Source organism: Carcharhinus amblyrhynchos, chromosome 27, assembly GCF_965287045.1.
Source record: "Carcharhinus amblyrhynchos chromosome 27, sCarAmb.v2.hapA, whole genome shotgun sequence".
Classification (NCBI taxonomy): Eukaryota; Metazoa; Chordata; class Chondrichthyes; order Carcharhiniformes; family Carcharhinidae; genus Carcharhinus; species Carcharhinus amblyrhynchos.
In genome coordinates this window covers 40,089,016-40,104,730 of record NC_137350.1, presented here as the reverse complement: position 1 = coordinate 40,104,730, position 15,715 = coordinate 40,089,016, and the positions used below count along the sequence as shown (strand labels likewise).

At 50.6% G+C, this 15,715-nt stretch overlaps 1 protein-coding gene across 1 annotated transcript in view; it reads right to left on the bottom strand.

Moving 5' to 3' along the window:
• LOC145359031 (trafficking kinesin-binding protein 1-like) overlaps positions 1-15,715 on the bottom strand; it is a gene marked incomplete at its 5' end in the record, with an annotated part of 57,745 nt that overhangs the window by 20,904 nt on the left and 21,126 nt on the right. Inside the window, 8 exons of the mRNA XM_080213385.1 lie at positions 1,461-1,537; positions 2,717-2,854; positions 4,529-4,603; positions 4,692-4,822; positions 5,598-5,676; positions 12,113-12,221; positions 14,229-14,329; positions 15,054-15,170. Of these exons, the coding sequence (XP_080069511.1) occupies positions 1,461-1,537; positions 2,717-2,854; positions 4,529-4,603; positions 4,692-4,822; positions 5,598-5,676; positions 12,113-12,221; positions 14,229-14,329; positions 15,054-15,170 (827 nt within the window). The remainder of the gene's footprint in view (positions 1-1,460; positions 1,538-2,716; positions 2,855-4,528; positions 4,604-4,691; positions 4,823-5,597; positions 5,677-12,112; positions 12,222-14,228; positions 14,330-15,053; positions 15,171-15,715) is intronic.

Sequence of the window (15,715 nt, the reverse complement as noted above, 5' to 3'; positions counted from 1 at the left end):
AGGGTTGTTCTATCCCTGATGGAAAGCTATAATCCTTCATTTACAATTACCTGATGCAAACGCATATCCAGGTCTGTCAGTAACTGAGTGAGAACTCTAATTGGCTTTGTCCCCCGGCCAAGTAATAGAGACCAAATTTACCTGAACACAGCCCAAGAACAGCTCACCCAACAGAAAGCTGAAACTTTGATGATCTGCAGGATTCTGAGGTAAGGTGATATCCTTCTCACTGGAGAGGCTCACATTCAAACACTGATCACATCCTCAAACCAAAATCCTCATCCTACATGCTCAGAATGCAAACCTTCAGCTCTCAAACTCCAGGTCAATGCTCAGGTATAAGAACATAAGAACATAAGAAATAGGAGCAGGAGTAGGCCATCTGGCCCTTCGAGCCTGCCCCGCCATTCAATAAGATCATGGCTGATCTGTCGTGGCTGATCTGTCGTGGCTCAGTTCCACTTTCCCGCCCTCTCCCCATAACCCTTAATCCCCTCTCTTATCAAAAACCCATCAACCCGCTTCTTAAAAATATTTAGCGAGGCAGCCTCCACCACTTCAACGGGCAGAGAATTCCAGAGATTCACCACCCTTTGAGTGAAGAAGTTCCTCCTCAACTCCGTTCTGAACCGCCCCCCCTTTATCTTGAGGCTGTGCCCCCTAGTCCTACTGTCTTTTTTGAGCGGGAAGAGTCTCTCCACCTCTATCCTATCTATCCCATTCATCATCTTATACGTCTCAATGAGATCTCCCCTCATTCTTCTAAACTCTAACGAGTACAAGCCTAGTTTATTCAGCCTCTCCTCATAGCTCAACCCCCTCAACTCCGGTATCAGCCTAGTAAACCTCCTCTGCACTCCCTCCAAGGCCAAAATATCCTTGCGCAGGTGCGGCGCCCAAAACTGCACACAGTACTCCAGCTGCGGCCTCACCAATGCCCTATACAGCTGCAGCAAGACCTCCCTACTTTTATATTCAATCCCCCTCGCTATGAAGGCCAGCATCCCATTCGCCTTCCTGACCACCTGCTGCACCTGCAGGCTGGGTTTTTGCGACTCATGCACAAGGACCCCGAGGTCCCTCTGCACCGTCGCCTGCTGCAGTTTTTCGCCACGTAAGTAATAGTCCTTCCTACCATTCTTCCTACCAAAGTGGACCACCTCACACTTGCCAACATTAAATTCCATTTGCCATTTCCTGGCCCATTCGCCCAGCCTATCTAGATCCTTCTGCAGACTCTCCACACCCTCCGCACAATTTGCCTTTCCCCCAATCTTGGTGTCATCAGCAAATTTCGACACCCTACACTCGGTTCCCTCCTCCAGATCATCTATATAAATGGTAAATAGCTGAGGCCCCAGCACCGACCCCTGGGGCACCCCACTAGTCACCAACCGCCAATATACATGGATCAGGCTGAGCGTCGATCGTTGCTCTGTATCCAGGTGTCCATCCCCTACCTGTTCCCGAGTGAAGCAGCAGTGTCCACATAGAGACCTTTCCGCATTGTTCCTTCAATCTCTGCAGCCAGGGAATCCTTCAAAGGAAGAGATTTCACTTGTCACTGGAGACAGAAAGACAGCAGCACCCCTAGTGAAAGAATATCTCCATTCACAGTGTCCATTACACAGAAACCATTTGTATTTAATATCAGACGGCTGCTGTTGGGTAGAGGTGATGTCTTCTACACTCCATCTAATCTCTCAGGTTGATATAAAAATCCCAAGGCTGCTATTTAAGAAGAGAATGGGATGTTTCCCTGGCTAACGAGTCAATATTGATCTCTCAACCATAGACCAGAAGATGTAGGAGCAGAAGTGGACTGTTCGGCCCATCAATTCCCTTCTGCCATTCAATGAGATCATGACAGATCTGATATAATCCTTTTGTTTAATTAGCATCACAAGTAGGCTTACATTAACACTGCAATGAAATTACTGTGAAAAATCCTCAACTCCACTTTCCTGCCTTATCCCCATAATCCTTGATTCGCTCCCTGATAGCAGATGTATCTATCTCAGGCTTGGACACAGTTAATGACCCAGCCTGTGAGAATTGCACAGATTCACTCCCCTCTGAATAATAACATTTTATCTGCTTGTTATTTGCCTTCTGCTTATCAGTTGGTGAGTTTCCTGAGTTACATCAGTGACGACTCTTCCAAAACATTCCATTGGCTGTGAGGGAATATGGACAGTCCTGAGATTGTGAAAGGTTCATTAGAGATGTGTTTCTCTTCTCTCTCTGCTGAGGATTCCCTCTGGGGTACAGGCCCCACAGGAGCCAAAGACTCCCCAATAATTTTGTATGTGTGAGTCTTGGCCAGCCACATGAACATGCAGCAATCAGACCAGAGAACAATCTCATCACTGACTTCCCAACTCTGAGCAGAGATCAGGAGCTCGGCCCAGGCTCTAACCCAGCAACTCCACATCAGTGAGATCAGCCTAACTGAGTTCAGCTGCCAGTGTGCAGCAAGGATGGGGCAGGAGAACATTCAGTCCTGCTCTACTCTGAACCAAAGGAAAACCTCTTACAGAATGGAAAATGTCACAGTTTCATTATTCGGCCAATCTGAAACCAGAGTGTTTCAATGGGTCAGGATCTCTGCCCCACAGGGCAGCACACTGGCTGGAAGGCTCTGAGCTGGTTATGGAAATGTTAAAAGCAGTGAAGTATTGTACAGTGTGGAGACAGAGTGTGGCAGGCTGGTTACCATGGGGTAGACAGGCACGGTGTGATAGCGGTTAATGGAACTATTAGGAGCATTTTTATTCCGCAGATTCTTCATCTCCTCCTGGGCTTCACGCAGCATCGCGTCACACTGAGAATATTTCTCCCGCAGGCTCTGCACCTACAAAACAACCCAAAAAACATACTCTGAGTCACTGAACCAAACAACAGCTTGATTACTATGGCTGAGCAACAGAACTGAATTAACATCAGTACAGATACAGTCAGTAACACAGGGTGCTGGGGGAGAGAGGGGTTACTGAGTGACAGTGTGAGGGAGCTGGATTAACATCAGTACAGATACAGTCAGTAACACAGGGTGCTGGGGAGAGAGGGGTTACTGACTGACAGTGTGAGGGAGCTGGATTAACATCAGTACAGATACAGTCAGTAACACAGGGTGCTGGGGGGGAGAGAGGGGTTACTGAGTGACAGTGTGAGGGAGCTGGATTAACATCAGTACAGATACAGTCAGTAACACAGGGTGCTGGGGGGGAGAGAGGGGTTACTGAGTGACAGTGTGAGGGAGCTGGATTAACATCAGTACAGATACAGTCAGTAACACAGGGTGATGGGGGGGAGAGAGGGGTTACTGAGTGACAGTGTGAGGGAGCTGGATTAACATCAGTACAGATACAGTCAGTAACACAGGGTGCTGGGGGGGGGGGAGAGAGGGGTTACTGAGTGACAGTGTGAGGGAGCTGGATTAACATCAGTACAGATACAGTCAGTAACACAGGGTGCTGGGGGGGGAGAGAGGGGTTACTGAGTGACAGTGTGAGGGAGCTGGATTAACATCAGTACAGATACAGTCAGTAACAGAGGGTGCTGGGGGGGGGAGAGAGGGGTTACTGAGTGACAGTGTGAGGGAGCTGGATTAACATCAGTACAGATACAGTCAGTAACACAGGGTGCTGGGGGGGAGAGAGGAGTTACTGAGTGACAGTGTGAGGGAGCTGGATTAACATCAGTACAGATACAGTCAGTAACACAGGGTGCTGGGGGGGAGAGAGGAGTTACTGAGTGACAGTGTGAGGGAGCTGGATTAACATCAGTACAGATACAGTCAGTAACACAGGGTGCTGGGGGAGAGAGGGGTTACTGAGTGACAGTGTGAGGGAGCTGGATTAACATCAGTACAGATACAGTCAGTAACACAGGGTGCTGGGGGGAGAGAGGGGTTACTGAGTGACAGTGTGAGGGAGCTGGATTAACATCAGTACAGATACAGTCAGTAACACAGGGTGCTGGGGGAGAGAGAGGGGTTACTGAGTGACAGTGTGAGGGAGCTGGATTAACATCAGTACAGATACAGTCAGTAACACGGGGTGCTGGGGGGGGGAGAGGGGTTACTGAGTGACAGTGTGAGGGAGCTGGATTAACATCAGTACAGATACAGTCAGTAACACAGGGTGCTGGGGGGGAGAGAGGGGTTACTGAGTGACAGTGTGAGGGAGCTGGATTAACATCAGTACAGATACAGTCAGTAACACAGGGTGCTGGGGGGGGAGAGAGGGGTTACTGAGTGACAGTGTGAGGGAGCTGGATTAACATCAGTACAGATACAGTCAGTAACACAGGGTGCTGGGGGGGGAGAGAGGGGTTACTGAGTGACAGTGTGAGGGAGCTGGATTAACATCAGTACAGATACAGTCAGTAACACAGGGTGCTGGGGGAGAGAGAGGGGTTACTGAGTGACAGTGTGAGGGAGCTGGATTAACATCAGTACAGATACAGTCAGTAACACAGGGTGCTGGGGGGGGCGGGGAGAGGGGTCACTGAGCCCATTACCCACCTCTGTCTTTAGTTGCTCCTGAATCTCTCTTGATGTGACAAGGTATTGAGTTAACTCCTCATTTTCTGTCGTGCACTGATTGCAGAAAAGTAACAGATATTAAATTCCAATCATTACAGCGGATTGTTGGAGCTGGAATGGGATTGGTGGATCGCTGACATACCGTTTTACATTTCTGTTGTAATTCCACAACCTGTGCGAGCAGGAGACTGATTTCCTCTTGCTGCCTGACAGAATCCTCCATCCTCCGTGCCAGCTCTTCCGAAACCACCGCTAGCTGATTATTGCTTTCCCCTGGATCGCCATTCCATAAAGCGTGAGATGGGTTTGCAGAGAGAGAATGGGGCAAGGGTTAAAAACACAGAAGCAATTGTCTCAAACACATGAAAGCTAACAATCGCTATTCCGGCATCAAGGCAAAACACTGCGGATGCTGGAATCGGAAACAAAAATAGAAAATGCTGGAAAATCTCAGCAGGTCTGACAACATTTGTGGGGAGAGGACAGAGTGAAAAGAGTCATCCAGACTCGAAATGTTGGCTCCAGTCTCTCTCCACAGGTACTGTCAGAGGTTTTCCGATATTCCAGGGTCTCCAGTTTGGATATAATTCCCGGAATTTCCTGTCGTTCTGTATCTGAGCCAGCAAGGGGTCAGGCTTGGCAGGAAATTCTCTGCTCCCAAACTGAATACAACCAAAATCAGAGCCATGCAGAGGGAGGGCAGGGTGGTCAGAACGAGGGGGAGGGTGAGACAGAGCGAGGGGGAGGTCAGAGTGAGGGGGAGGGTGAGACAGAACGAGGGGGAGACAGAGCGAGGGGAGGGGGAGACAGAGCGAGGGGGAGGTCAGAGTGAGGGGGAGGGTGAGACAGAGCGAGGGGGAGGTCAGAGTGAGGGGGAAGGTGAGACAGAACGAGGGGGAGACAGAGCGAGGGGAGGGGGAGACAGAGCGAGGGGGAGGTCAGAGTGAGGGGGAGGGTGAGACAGAGCGAGGGGGAGGTCAGAGTGAGGGGGAGGGTGAGACAGAGCGAGGGGAGGGGGAGACAGAGTGAGGTGTTCATCTTAACTCACCCAGTTCCTTGGCACAGTCTATCACCAGCTGCTCCTCCTTGTTCTCATACTCCAGCGTTTCTGTACATATCTGGGAAGCCTACAGAGAGAATAAGAAAAAAGTCAGACTCTCAACCACAATAAAACCAAATCATTGGCTGGAGTTTTGCGTGCATGTTTGCATGTGCCCATACGTTGTGCATGGACACATGTGTGCGCGCATACGTGCACCCACATGTGTGCGCGTGCACACGCTCGTGTGTGTATGTATGCATGCATATCTCTGTGTGTGTGCACATGTGTGTGTGTCTGCGTGTGCATGTGTGTATGTGTCTGTGTGTGCATGTGCATGTGTGCGTGCGTGTGTCTGTGTGTGCATGCGTGTGTGTGTGTATGCCTGTGTGTGCATGTGCATGTGTGCGTACGTGCATGTGTGTGTCTGTGTGTGCATGTGTGTGTGTGTGTGTATGCCTGTGTGTGTATGTGTGCTTGTGTGTGTGTGTGTATGTGTGCGTGTGTGTGTGTATGTGCATGTGTGTGTGTGTACATGCGTGTGTGTGGGTGTGTGTATGCATGTGTGTGTATGCGTGCATGTGTGTATGTGTGCTTGTGTGTGTGTCTGTGTGTGTATGCTTGCATGTGTGTATATATGTGTATGCATGTGTGTGTGTATGCGTGTGTGTGTATGCATATGTGTGTGTGTGCATGTATGTATGTGGGTGTGTGTATGCATGTGTGTGCACACATATGTGTGTGTGTGTCTGCGTGTGCATACGTGTGTGTGTCTGTGTGTGCATGTGTCTGTGTCTGCATGTGTGTGTGTGTATGCGTGCATGTGTGTGTGTCTGTGTGTGTGTGTGTGCTTGTGTGTGTCTGTGTGTATGTGTGCTTGTGTGTGTCTGTGTGTATGTGTGCTTGTGTGTGTCTGTGTGTGTGTGTGCATGTGTGCATGTGTATATGCGTGCGTGTGTGTGTATATGCGTGCGTGTTTGTGTGTACGTGCATGTGTGTCTGTATGTGTGCATGTGTGTGTGTCTGTGTGTGTATGCGTGTGTGTGCATGCATGTGTGTGTGTGTATGTGTATGCATGTGTGTGTATGCGTACGTGTGTGTACGTGTGGCTGTGTCTGTGTGTGTATGCATGTGCGCGTGTGTATGTGTGTATATGTGTGTGTATGTGCATGTGTGTGTATTTGTTTATGCATGTGTATGCATGTGTGTGTATGTGCATGTGTGTGTATGTGTGTGTATGTGTATGCGTGTGTGTGTATGTGCATGTGTGTGTATGTGTGTGTGTATGTGTGTGCGCGCGTGTGTATGCATGCGTGTATGCATGCTTGTGTGTATGTGTGTGTGTGTGTATTTGAGTGTATGCATGTGTATGCGTGTGTGTGTATGCGTGCATGTGGTATGTGTGTGTTTGCGTGTGTGTATGCATGTGTGAGTATATGTGTGTGTGCATGTGTGTATATGTGTGTGTGTATGTGTATGTGTGTGTGTGGGGGGGTGTGTGTGAGTGTGGGGGTGGGTGTGTGTGTGTGTGTGTCTGTGGGTGTGTGAGTGTGGGTGTGTGTGAGTGTGGGTGTGTGTGTCTGTGGGTGTGTGTATATGTGTGTGTGTCTGTGTGTATGTGTGTGTATGTGTGTGCGTCTGTGTATGCATGTGACTGTGTGTGTGTTTGTTTGTGTTTCAGCTACAATTTTTCCCACCAGTCTTTAGTTCCAGTCTTGCGGCCCAGCTCTATTCTTGCCCCATTGAAGTTGGATCTGCCCCAGTTAATTACTCTCACGCTGGAGTGTGCATTGTGATGCATTACCACAAGAAATGGGTGAGATCCTAAATGAATCTTATCAGTATTTACTGTTGAGAAAAGCATGGTTGTTAGGGAACTTGGGGAAATAAATGGTGATGTTGTGAGGAGTGTACATATTACAGAGAAGGAGGTACTGGAAATCTTAAAGTGCATCAAGGTAGATAAATCCCCAGGACCTGATGAAGTGTATCGCAGGACATTGTGGGGGGCTAGGGAGGAAACTGCAGGTCCCCTAGCTGAGATATTTGAATCATCGATAGTCACGGGTGAGGTGCCTGAAGATTGGAGAGTGGAAAATGTTGTGCCTTTGTTTAAAAAGGGCTGCAGGGAAAAGCCTGGGAACTACAGGCCAGTGAGCCTCACATCTGTGCTGGGTAAATTGTTGGAAGGTATTTTGAGAGACAGGATCTACAGGCATTTAGAGACACAAGGACTGATTAGGGACAGTCAGCGTGGCTTTGTGAGTGGAAAATCATGTCTCACAAATTTGATTGAGTTTTTTGAAGGGGTAACTAAAAAGGAAGATGAGGGTAGTGCAGTTGATGTTGTCTACATGGACTTTAGCAAGGCCTTTGACAAGGCCTTTTTGCATAAAGTTAAATCTCACGGGATCCAGGGTAAGGGATCTAAATGGATATAAAATTGGCTTCTTGACAGAAGCCAGAGGGTGGTTGTAGAGGGTTGTTTTTCAAACTAGAGGCCTGTGACCAGTGGTGTGCCTCAGGGATCAGTGCCGGCAGCCGATTCCACACACCCACCAATCTCCTTGTAATTTGAATGATCAGTCTTGGTTAGGGGAGAGTGTGAGAGTAGTCACCACTAAGTGAGATCCACCCTGAACCTTTGATGTTTAATGGATATCCAATTCTGGTAGTTGTATTAAGTCCACATTTGGGATTCTCTCATAGAAATAAGAATTAGTTATCTTTTTCAGGATATTGAATCCGATGACCAGCCATGATCAAAATGAATGGTGGAGCAGGCTCGAAGGGCCAAATGGCCTACTCCTGCTTCTCGTTTCTATGTTTTTATTTTATTTGCACAACCACTAAATTGCACACTTTTTCATAATATTAAATCTATATGTTTACTTAAAACTTAAATTGTCTCATTTAACTTTTTATTTCATACACTCAACAAACTCAAACCCCCTGTCCCTTTCCATGGGGGGAATAATTTCTCAGGAGTTCTCACCCCGTCTCTTACAATATCCGGGAAATGACAATCTATTGAAAAAACCAATTGGATTTTAGACGATGGAAGGGAGATACCAATCGGGACTGACTTTCACTCTTTGGATGGTGGGGGGAGAGGTGTTGCGGGTAAATGCCACAGACTGTGTTCTCTGGAGTTTAGCTCCCTCTGGCAAAAGTTGATGGAAATTACTCGAGGGATACACCAGATTGGGTGTGTGATGGTTTTAAAATAAATTCTGCAGTCACGGAATCATAGAACCCTTACAGTGCAGAAGGAGGCCATTTGGCCCATTGAGTCTGCACCAACCACAATCCCACCCAGGCCCTACCCCCATAACCCCATGCATTTACCCGAGTTAGTCCCCCTGACACGAAGGGACAATTTATCATGGCCAATCCACCTAACCCGCACATCTTTGGAGTGTGGCCTCAGAGATTCGACCAAATGAAGAGTTTTATTCAGGAGATGTCAACAGTGCAGCTGTTATATTACACTGCTTTAAACAGCCAATGACATGGATCGATCTCTCAAAGTGCCCCCTGTTCCAATGTAAAGCTGCCAGTGAGGAAACACTAGAAATACCATAAATACACAATATTCCCTCTCCCTTTAAACCAGAGATTCCTGATACGACAAACAATCCAATAGCAACAATATTCAATAGGGCAGATGTTTTGGAGGCCGTTATTCTCTATATGGTGTCTCAGTCATGATGTGGAGATGCCGGCATTGGACTGGGGTAAACACAGTAAGAAGTTTGTGAGACTTCTTACTGTGTTTACCCCAGTCCAATAACAGCATCTCCACACCATGACTACCATCGACACTGCAAACTGCCGGATCCAAGTGGAGAGGATCTCAAAGAAGATTGCGCATATCAACAGACATCAAGTTTTTACAAAGATGCAAGAAAACAGACAAGATACCGAAAGGACCACAGATCACAAACCCACTCAGGTCAACCTATAACACAGACTACACTGAGAGACTTTGCCGTCGCACCTCTCTCACACTCCTCAACACCTCATCACCAGCTCTACAGCAAACACCGCATCCTGGAAACCAAGATAGAATCCATATTCTCGACTTGCGCTCAGGACACAGACCAGCAGCGAAACTCTGCCAAGCAGACGAGACAAAGAAACTACACCATTGAGAGTCTTCTTATTGGTTGTCTCAGTGCCAGAATTCTACTGCCTTGCCTGCCATGGAATCAGAGCGGGCGAGGGGTGGACAATAGGTCCGTTGACCTTGAGAGGAATTTGCCATCTCGCTCAGGTCCCAGGTTCTGCTTTTTGGTGTTTACTGAAACCGCTGGTGTCTCTGGCTTGGTTTGGACATGGTTTGATTCAGTTCAGGCCAGGCTCTCGGCAAGGTCCAGGTTGTCTCTCGGCACAGCTTGGTGTGAACTCTCTGTCGATTCTGTCTCTGGTAGATTTGTTCTTGTTTCCAAAAGTTGATCAATATTTTTCCTCCACATTCCATCATCTTGTGTTTGGACAGTGTAGGAGACCGAGCCTCTCTGTGCTGGGATAGTATCCATTTTTCACTTGCAGTTTGGTTCCTTACCAGAATTTCTTGACCCTCACGAGAAACACAATGTTTTGCCTTGTTTTTCCGAGTTACGGTGTGATCATGTTGCTTTCTCTGGGTGGTATTGGCAAATCGAATGATGCGCTTAGTTGATGTTTAGCCAATAGCAATGTCAGAGGAACTGTGCTGTCGAGTGAGCAGTGATGCTTTACATGGGCAGAAATTGACTCAAATGTTTAGACAATGAAGCTTGTCATTGGAAATGGAAAGTACTTCTCCAGTGTAAGCTTTTAACACTATCTTCCAGGGTTTCAGAAAAATATGTCAAAGCTTTTCAAAGAACAAAGAACAAAGAAAATTACAGCACAGGAACAGGCCCTTCAGCCCTGCTCCAACCATGCTGCCTGACTTAACTAAATCCCCCTACCCTTCCAGGGACCATATCCCTCTATTTCCATCCCATTCAGGACACTCCCTAAAAGTCCCTAACTGCTTCCACTACCTCCTCCGGCAGCGAATTCCAGGCACCCTCCCCTCTCTGTGTAAAAATCTTGCCTGGTAAATCTCCTTTAAACCTTGCCCCTCACACCTTAATTGACTCTTCCACCCAGGGGAAAAGCTTCTGACTATCCACTCTGTCCATGCCTCTCATAATCTTGCAGACTTCTATCAAGTCACCCTTCAACCTCTATCGTTCCAGTGAGAACAAGCCAAGTTTCTCCAACCTCTCCTCATAGTTAGTGCCCTCCACACCAAGCTACACATTTCTCGATAAACAGTCTCTGAGAGCAGTGAGGGTGCTGCCTCAGTGTGTACCTCTGTCTGCACCAGCTGTCCAGTCGGCAATGGAGTGACCCAAAACAATTTGTTTCCCCAGTAATGTCCAGTGCTGCCAATGGCAGTTCATCTTCAGCTGGGAATCGAGTCCTTCTCACAGACACTTTTTCCAGCTTCTCAACTGATTTATCCAGCTCTTGTGTTCTGTAACTTTTGCCTGAAGCTGGTTTCTTTTTCCTAGCAGGCACAGTCAATGTAGCCCTTTCTGTCACAATTCCTCAAGTGATGGGTAGGATTTTACAGCTTCGCTCAGGCGAGACCGGAAATTCCCGCCTAAGATCAACGGAGATTTCTGTTGTCGGACCCTCGCCCTCTCCGAGTCTGTGGCAGGCAAGGTGGTAGAATTCGGGCCCATGTCTCTACTGCTGAGTGCCCGGAATTTGCACACCCGTGGCCAGTGTGAGTCTGTGTCCGAGTTTGAGTTTCAGCTGACATCTTGTGCTTGTATTCTTTGGCTGCTAATTCCAGATACAGCAACTTCCAAAGCTTTCTTCCAGAGAAGGTTGTGTTTGGTTAAGAACTGCTTTTGAATAGCCTTATTCCTTAAACGACAGACAAATCTGTCTGTGTTGGTTTGGTTTAGTATATCCCTGAATTTGCAGTATCCAGCCAGTCTATTCCAGGTAGTTACAAACTGTGTAATCAACTCACCTTCTTGTAGGTTATGTTTATGAAACCTAAACTTTGCAGTGACGCTAAAAGGTTTCGGTGAAAGGGCCCTGCAATATTTCCATTATTTCATTATCAGTTTCCACGCCTGCAGTTTCAGGATCCCAAACTCCTCAGGAGGTGAAATATTTTCACCTCCACAATGGGAGAATCTTCTCTCCATCACTCCCACTAGCTGGGCGTCTATCCACTAGAGCGAGAAATCTAATTACATCCTCTCTATTTCACACCTCCAACCAAACTGTCCCAGACACAGAGACTGACCCATCCCAGACACAGAGACTGACCCGTCCCAGACACAGAGACTGACCCGTCCCAGACACAGAGACTGACCCGTCCCAGACACACACACTGACCCGTCCCAGACACAGGGACTGACCCGTCCCAGACACAGGGACTGACCCGTCCCAGACACACACACTGACCCGTCCCAGACACACACACCGACCCATCCCTGCAGGGGGCAGGGGGCAGGGTGCGAGATTACCTTGTGTCTAAGTTGTTGGTTCTCATCCTCCAGGCTGCGCAGTTTCTGTTGCAGGAGCTCGAGGTGGATGTAATTGTGCAGAGAGGCAGAAGATTCATTCCTCCTTAACCTGCAGCACAGAAATGGGAAAATCAATCTCCACACTGCTGATTGGATAAACAGGGAATAGCCTCCGAGTGTGAGAGAGGCAGGGTGTGAGAGAGGCACGGTGTGAGAGAGGCACGGTGTGAGAGAGGCACGGTGTGAGAGAGGCAGGGTGTGAGAGAGGCACGGTGTGAGAGAGGCAGGGTGTGAGAGAGGCGCGGTGTGAGAGAGGCAGGGTGTGAGAGAGGCGCGGTGTGAGAGAGGCAGGGTGTGAGAGAGGCACGGTGTGAGAGAGGCAGGGTGTGAGAGAGGCGCGGTGTGAGAGAGGCAGGGTGTGAGAGAGGCACGGTGTGAGAGAGGCAGGGTGTGAGAGAGGCAGGGTGTGAGAGAGGCACGGTGTGAGAGAGGCACGGTGTGAGAGAGGCACGGTGTGAGAGAGGCACGGTGTGAGAGAGGCACGGTGTGAGAGAGGCAGGGTGTGAGAGAGGCACGGTGTGAGAGAGGCACGGTGTGAGAGAGGCACGGTGTGAGAGAGGCACGGTGTGAGAGAGGCAGGGTGTGAGAGAGGCACGGTGTGAGAGAGGCAGGGTGTGAGAGAGGCGCGGTGTGAGAGAGGCAGGGTGTGAGAGAGGCGCGGTGTGAGAGAGGCAGGGTGTGAGAGAGGCACGGTGTGAGAGAGGCAGGGTGTGAGAGAGGCGCGGTGTGAGAGAGGCAGGGTGTGAGAGAGGCACGGTGTGAGAGAGGCAGGGTGTGAGAGAGGCAGGGTGTGAGAGAGGCACGGTGTGAGAGAGGCACGGTGTGAGAGAGGCACGGTGTGAGAGAGGCACGGTGTGAGAGAGGCAGGGTGTGAGAGAGGCGCGGTGTGAGAGAGGCAGGGTGTGAGAGAGGCAGGGTGTGAGAGAGGCACGGTGTGAGAGAGGCACGGTGTGAGAGAGGCAGGGTGTGAGAGAGGCGCGGTGTGAGAGAGGCGCGGTGTGAGAGAGGCACGGTGTGAGAGAGGCACGGTGTGAGAGAGGCACGGTGTGAGAGAGGCGCGGTGTGAGAGAGGCGCGGTGTGAGAGAGGCGCGGTGTGAGAGAGGCGCGGTGTGAGAGAGGCAGGGTGTGAGAGAGGCAGGGTGTGAGAGAGGCACGGTGTGAGAGAGGCACGGTGTGAGAGAGGCACGGTGTGAGAGAGGCACGGTGTGAGAGAGGCGCGGTGTGAGAGAGGCGCGGTGTGAGAGAGGCAGGGTGTGAGAGGAACAACAGGCTGGAGGAGGAGTGTGGAAGGGAGAGAGGAAGCGGGGGATAGAGGTAGAGGGGAAGTGTGAGGGGAGGAAGTAAAGGATGAGGCAAACTGCAGGATAGGATCAGCAGCATGTATGGGGGAATTGGAGAGACTGGAGCTGATGGCTTTGGGAGAGGAATTTGGGAGTGGGATGGGGGGGGAGGGAGTGGGAGCAGGAGGGGGATGGGTGGGAGAGAGTGGGATGGGTGGGGGAAAGAGTAGGGGTGGGTGAGGGTAGGGTTGGAGGAGCAGTGGGGTTTTGTGGGGGAGGGAGTGGGGGAGGAGAGGGTATGGTCAGTGGAGGAGGGGTGGGGATGGGTGGGGAGGATGGAGAGGGTGGGGGAGGGAGTGGCAGAGGGGGGAGGAGGGGTAGGGTCAGTGGAGGAGGGGTGGGGAATAGTGGAGAAGGTGGGGAACGGGATGTGGGAGGGAGTGGGGGAGGAAATGGGGGAGGGAGTGGGGTAGGGTGGGGCATGGGGTGGGAATGGATGGGGGAAGGAGTGGCAGAGGATGGGGGAGAGGACGGGGAGGGAGTGGGGGAGGGAGTGGGGGAAGAGTACAGCAGTGAGTGGGGGAGGAAATGGGGATGTAGTGGGGGTGGGGGGAGGGTGGGGGTGGGGGAAGGGGGGAGGGGGGAGTAGGGGAGAGGGTGGGGGTGGGGATGGGGGAGGGGGAGGGTGGGGGTGGGGGAGGGTGGGGGTGGGGGAGGGGAGGGTGTGGGCAGCAGACTCAGTCTGGGCCAGCTGGGGGGAGGCAGGATTACTCACGGGCTGCTGCAGGATGAGTTGTGCTCAGTGTCCTCCGTGCTGTTGGTGTAAAGATGGAGAAGATCATCTCTCATACACACCTCGTGTTTCAGCTGAGCAACCTGCGGAAGGAAAGTGTGAACAGCGTGAGGGGCACGAGGAACTGTAACCCAGAGAGCAACCAACAACAGCTCGGGGTGGGGGCGGGGGGCGGGGGGTGGGGGGGAGGGGGTGGGGGAGGATGGGGAGTGGGGTGGGGGGGGTGGTTGGGGGGGAGGGGGAGTGGGGTGGTGGGGGGGGAGGGGGAGGGGTGGGGTGTTGGGGAGGGGTCATGTTTCAGTATCTCTGAGTACTCTGTCATTCTGGCATTGTTTGAAGATTAAACATTGGATTCCAGGGAGAATGGCGCTGCCTCTCGGAGTGACCATGAGCTTCTTTCCCGTCCACCGAGAGTGGTGAAGGGCTCAGCCCAGTGACTCCTCTGAGAGGCGGCACCTCTGGCAGTGTCGCACTCTCTCAGGACTGCATTCATCCGTAAAGGATGAGGCTTGAACCCTATTGGAGGGGAGTGTGTTGCACCGTGAGCTGTAGCTGAGAGCTCGGATAGTGAGTGAGACAGCAGCAATGTTCACAGCTTCGATAGATTGGAGAGGGGGGGAGTGGTGGCCATAAGGAGGCAGTGGGCAGGGTGTGGGGGGGAGGGATAGTGGTGGGGTGGAGTTGCTGGGGGTGATATCACAGCCTGCACACTGCGCACTCTGCATCTGACATCAGGGTTTGATGCGTTGAAGCAAGGCTTTGATATTGGACAGGGATTATTGTCTCCAGTCAGGCGCAGGGTCTCACCTCGTCATTGAGGCGTTGAAGCTGTTCCTCCAGATACTCATTGTTCGCCGTCAGGACACGGTTCTGTTTGAGGAGCGACTGTCCAATCCGAGCGGCCAGCTCCAGATCACGCTCTTTCTGAAATCACACCATCGTCACTCAGAGAGAAACCAGCAAACTGACTGTAACAACACCCACACAGCACACTGACTGTAACAACACCCACACAGCACACTGACTGTAACAACACCCACACAGCACACTGACTGTAACAACACCCACACAGCAAACTGACTGTAACAACACCCACACAGCACACTGACTGTAACAACACCCACACAGCAAACTGACTGTAACAACACCCACACAGCACACTGACTGTAACAACACCCACACAGCACACTGACTGTAACAACACCCACACAGCACACTGACTGTAACAACACCCACACAGCACACTGACTGTATCAACACCCACACAGCAAACTGACTGTAACAACACCCACACAGCACACTGACTGTAACAACACCCACACAGCAAACTGACTGTAACAACACCCACACAGCACACTGACTGTAACAACACCCACACAGCACACTGACTGTAACAACACCCACACAGCACACTGACTGTAACAACACCCACACAGCACACTGACTGTAACAACACCCACACAGCACAG